This window comes from Daktulosphaira vitifoliae, unplaced genomic scaffold (genome assembly GCF_025091365.1).
Source record: "Daktulosphaira vitifoliae isolate Bord-2020 unplaced genomic scaffold, ASM2509136v1 Scaffold_2, whole genome shotgun sequence".
In the NCBI taxonomy this organism is placed as follows: Eukaryota; Metazoa; Arthropoda; class Insecta; order Hemiptera; family Phylloxeridae; genus Daktulosphaira; species Daktulosphaira vitifoliae.
The window spans coordinates 19,574,371-19,580,160 of record NW_026099573.1 but is presented as its reverse complement, the minus strand read 5'-3'; the positions used below and the strand labels follow the sequence as shown (position 1 = coordinate 19,580,160).

The 5,790-nt window shown below is 26.0% G+C and overlaps 1 protein-coding gene across 3 annotated transcripts in view; it reads right to left on the bottom strand.

Moving 5' to 3' along the window:
• LOC126898427 (cytosolic carboxypeptidase Nna1-like) overlaps nucleotides 1-5,533 on the bottom strand; it is a 28,287-nt gene extending 22,754 nt beyond the window's left edge. For 2 of the 3 annotated variants that reach the window (XR_007702257.1, XM_050672425.1), the window contains exons 1-3: nucleotides 5,175-5,533; nucleotides 3,157-3,323; nucleotides 1,252-1,416 (exon numbers count right to left, since the gene is read on the bottom strand). Coding sequence is in view for 2 of the 3 variants with exons in the window: in XM_050672425.1 (XP_050528382.1) it covers nucleotides 1,252-1,416; nucleotides 3,157-3,323; nucleotides 5,175-5,256 (414 nt within the window). In the remaining variant the exon portion in view is untranslated. Of the gene's footprint in view, nucleotides 1-1,251; nucleotides 1,417-3,156; nucleotides 3,324-4,485; nucleotides 4,549-5,174 lie in introns of those variants that run through there. The other variant, XM_050672426.1, reaches the window with a different exon arrangement.
• Between the last annotated feature and the right edge of the window lie 257 nt (nucleotides 5,534-5,790).

The window sequence follows — 5,790 nt, the reverse complement described above, 5'->3', positions numbered from 1 at the left end:
AGGGTAATGTCTTCGACTAGATACGATTTGTGATCTTTTGACGTATCGTTGAAAGAAATCCGTTCGGTGAGAGCTGAGAAAAAGTGGTAACAGACACAAAAAAAAAAAAAAAAAAAAAAAAAAAAAAAACACATCATAGTAAAACCAATACCTTCTCAGCTTCGCATCGAAGCTAAAACACATAATGGTAAAATTAATACCTTCTCAGCTTCGAATCGAAGCTAAAAATGAAAACCTTGGAATGCTCCCATATTAAAAGTACTTAACATTAAAGGTTCATTTTTTTACAGCGTTTTAAGCTATTGAAGGTATAAGCTTATTCTATAGTTAAAATTTGAAGTCTATTTTAAAAAGAAGTATAATAATATGGGATTCTAAAAATCAGTAGCATTATTTCATGTAAAGATATACTAGAAAATGGTACAGTACACTCAGATATTTGATCGTTTTCACGTAATAATATATTAACAATCTTTAAATTTTTATTCAATTAAGACAAATAACATATTTAAATTCAATTTCATGTCCCTAATAGGAATCTTTGCAAATCACTTACTTTTTTTTATAGAAATTCATAATTAAATCATTTTTTAATATTTTATAGCAATTTATAGTTTAAATTCAAGAATTTTAACATAAAAATATCATGTTTTATTAACTACTGAGATCGTATACATAGGGAAGACAAATCGTTGAAACATTTTTTTTTTACTGATAGTATTTAATATAAAATTTAACTTATCATATGTTTGAAGCCTGTAATATTTCTGGATCAATTACAAAAGTTAAATTGAAAAGGTTAACATTTCATGCAAAATTGACTATCCTGAATCCATCCTTATAGTAGGTAAAGGATGAGATTTCAAAAAACAATATACCAAATATAAGATAATTGCCTAAGTTATCTATAAAAAAATTGTTTTTATTTGTCTTTTTAACAAAATTATGACTATATGAGGAGTATAATTTTAACATTACCCTAATGTTAAAATTATACTCCTTCGCCCTGAAATATAATTTTGTAAATTAAATCATCATCATTTCTTAGCGTCTATCCCAACTATTTGTAGTCAGCTCAGCGTTAGAATTCACTTTGACAAGTTTTTAAACTGACAGTCAACATGACGCAACCTCATTATGACTGAGAAAGAACAAGTTTATAGTTAAGTATAATTTTTTATAACCTTAGGGAACTTAATTTACAAAATAATAAAACTATACAATACTTTATTTGTAATGCAATTTACTCACATAATTGATGCTACTTATTGGATAGTATTTATACACCACTTCTCCAGATTCCTCGCCAACTTGTTTAGGCTGAATTTCCTTGCCCGTAAATTGATACAATAATTCTTTTTCTGACCTTCGGTTGACTTCTGTATGATAAACAAGTGATACAGATTCGTCCACCACCTATAAAATTAAATAATTTGAAAACAGTAGTTAAGTGAAGTCGTAGCACAGTATGGACGTGACATAGTTAGTACAAGTATAGATAATCTTTGAAAATGATTAAAATCATTATCATAAGAAACGATTCAAAGCAAATCTGTAGATAGTGTTTAATTTTGAGAAATTTGTGGATTATTCCAAAATAGGAGTTCATTTTGTACTCCTATATTTTTATTTATATCCTGATTACAAGTTTTATGATATATAAGTATAATACATGAATAAATTTGTTAAATTTCGACGGCCATTTGCACATATAATATAGATCGCCGGGACAATTTTTTTTTTTTAATTTATAGTACATAACATAAACTTTTTTTAAACATATATTTAAAGGACACTGTATTATCGGAACATTATGTGTCAAGGTTTGAATGTCTTTTGTATAAGGGGAAATTGTCCGATTTAAAAAAAAGTATCTCGGTAAAAAGGGGTATATATAAAGTATTTAGAAACAAAAATTTGTGTTAATCCATACAAATAAATAATTACATAAATTTTTATAACTTAAGCGAAAAAAATGTCAAAATTTACCGATTTTAAAAATACGATTTGCGATCTTTTGACGTATCGTTGAAAAAAATTAGTCCAGTGAGAACTGAGAAAAAGTAGTGACAGACACAAAAAATAAACACATCGGGGTAAAATTAATACCTTCTCAGCTTCGTATTGAAGCTAATACGTGTTTAATATTATATAAAGCTTTTCTTACATTTTGAAGACTCTAAGACTTTCAGTTTTTAATTCGCATCTATAACGATATTACAATATTAAAAGTGCTCTAAATTGAAAATACTTTGAATTTTATGAAGAGACTTAAGTTAACATTCTACTGGCAGCATTTCATATTGTTATCTTCAATTTTGTCTTTATTATTTTAGTTCATGAATAATATTTAAAATTTGTACAATTAATAACTCAATAAGCTCTCAAAGGAAATTTAGATAATTATATTTATTGTTGCATAAAAATATTTTTTTAAGTGTTAGAAATTAAAGTTATTTTTAGATCTGTATTACTTCGGAAAATATCCCCGAAAATAGTAATTTAAAGTGTAATATTTCTGAGGAAAATATTTGTTGAGAAATTTTTTTGGAGGAACTGTACACACATAATAGAAATTGTTATGGAAAATATTAATCGGTAAAATGTACTCCTAATTCATACTAATTGGAAAAACAAAATTTAGAACTGTACTAACCTGGAAATGTATTATCAAATGATAATAGATAACAATTTTTGTTTATAAATTAAAATTAGCCAGTTTTATAAAATAATACAATAGACTGAATAAGTTTAACTATTTAATGAGCATAGCAAGAGTTCATTTTAAATTGAAAAATCGCTATTTAATTTAAAATTATGTTATGAGATTTTGCACACATTTCAGAGGACACAATATTTTAGAATTAGCCTAACTAGGGAGATTGAGCCCAACGACAGAGCTAAACGAAATTTTATGAATTACTATTTAATTATTTCATTATATAACATTTTATGCTTTCATACAAAACATAATAAATTGGCGATGAGGATAAGATTCGAATCGACGCATATTTAACACATTGGATATGAAATATATATTAAATTTCGGAAATATAATTTATGACAATAATAAAAACTTTATGAACTTAAATTTCAGGTACTATGAGCAATCAACTAAAACTTATATAAATAATGATTTGGTTACTATATTTTTACCTGACATTCCACTGGCCATCTTGCAGCTTGATAAGGACAGTCTACTTCTTTCATTAAAGGAAAAACTTCCCTGACGTCTCGTATATTTGATTTGATATCACTATTTTGATCTAGTATCAATCTTTCGTTTTTTATTGTTCGATCCAATAAATGATTAAACAAAGACCCTGGATAATGACAATCATTTAGTTATCACATAAAAAAATTATTTATACAGTATATGTAATTTTTAGTTATGAACAAAAATATTATATATTCATGCCAGTCCAAAAAATAATAAAATTAAAATATTTTACGTTTGAATATTTATATATACCGTTATTAGTATTAACTGCGAAAAGTCATGTTTAATTTTCATTTGTCAATATACATAGACAAAGTAGATTATAATATTATAATATTGTCAATTTCAATGATTGTTCAAATTATACATGCATAAGATAATATTAACTTTACGTAGTTTATAAATACTGATACAATAAATACATTTAAATAATGCTATTAGTAAAATATATAATGCACGACAATGTTTCAGCACGATACAAATAGTCGTTAGTCAAAAAGTTCAGATTACATTTACAACATATATGTATATGCAAGACATAAATCTAATTGAATTGAAATGTTTTAAAATACTACGCTTGTCAAGTGTCTTCTGACTATAGAAGGCTATTACTTATAGTAGTATAAAATACCGCTGTGTCACGAAATAAAGTACTTTATGACGCAACTGAACTAGATTTTTCAAAATAAACAGTTGAAAACATTTTACATATTCTAGCTGAAAGTGTAAATATTATCCTAAAAACTGCAAAAAATCAAATTAAAATTATAACATTTTTCAAAAAACCTCGTTAGTGATTCAAATGAATGATCAATTTATCTTTTCGAGAAATAATCGAGTTGTAATAATATATTTGATTTTATAAAACTAAAATTATAAAATAATAAAAAAATATAATTGACTTTTCTAAAAGAAAATAAATGAAAATCTGAACTTAAAACCAAGGAAGCCTGAGATATAACATTTTAATGAGATTCTCTATTTTCATTGGTATTAATTAAACTTAAATTTTCATTTTATTATATAACAAAAAAATCTAACTTTTAAGCCAAATTGACCTTCTAACTTACCCCATAATACGGTCTTACAAATATAAAAAAATTAACTATTCTGTTTCTATAATTGGATGCGACTAGTCAAGTTGCTAGAGCACCTCCAGTACGTAATTACCATAATTATATGAAATGACTTTATATATATATATATATTTAAATTTAATTCTTTGTGGTTATTTTGATAATAAGTATTTATTGAAAGAATGTTACTTAGGGATGTCGGAACAATGATTTATTGGATTTATGAGTATAACATAATTTTATCATCCCCAATAGAATGGCTTTAGTTGCGCTTATGAGCGGCATCTGTCAAAAAATGATTATATCAACATTTTTCATTATCAGTTTATACATAAATTTTCAGCTACCTTTAATGGTAGTATTATTCACATATTATTATTATAAATATTGAGAAATATTCTACCAAAATAGAAATACTCAGTTCTCTTTTAAATTGTACATATTTTTTAATTGATAAAATGTACAAAATTAAAAAAAATAAAAAACGCATGTAACATTGATTTAAAATTAATCATGCTAATGTACTTATAATGCTATCTTGCGTACAGATATTCTGTATACAGATGTTCTTCTTAAAAATATTTTAATCAAATAATAAAAGAACATAATAAATTTGAATCAATTTTAATACATTTAATCAGTGACACAACCATAAGATGGTTAGGTGGTTGTAACACCTCCCCCCTATCAAACAATTAGGGATATTTGAATTTTTTAATCGTTATAATTTTTTTTTTATTTTATTTATTTAAAATAGAAAGTTAGTAAACCTCCCAAAATTAACTTCTAGTTGTGCCATTGTATATAATTTTGTGTTGCAAATATGTGAACATTTTAGGTAACTTATTGTAAATAAGTTTATTTGTTTAGTTCTGTACCTTTGGAACATACGGGAAAAAGTGATGCTTGCAAATTTCTGACCTGTGTCGCAACGTCAACGTCCGTTCCTTCCTCTGCCATATTCCGAACTCCAAGAATTCTTTTACAAACAAATATAAAACGTTACTACGGGTAACACCGGTAATCGATATGCAAGTTAATTTTTGTGGTTAGTTTTCAGTAGTTAGTGTCTATGAGTGCTAAAAGTAACAAAGGTATTTGGTGTATGTCGAATAAATACATCATACGGCTTATCATTGCAGATTGTCAGCTGATGACGTGTTATTATTGAAGAATTGACGTATTGACCGAACTATATTAGGGGGTTAATATCTCCTAAGACGAAAATTATTTCTACGTTTCTGTGTACAAAATTTAAAAATGCATATAATTTACAGCCCACCATAATAATATCGTGGAAAATTATTTCAAATCAAAATTATGACAAACTAACGTGACGTTAAATGAATATAATTAAGAATACGTTAATTGTTATTAACCGCAAACTCTTAAAGGACAGTAAAAAAAAAAACACCTTCACAGTGGGGTGGAGTCGTAGTATAAATGATATCTGACAGTGATTAAAATCACTATCATAAAAAACGTTTCGATGCA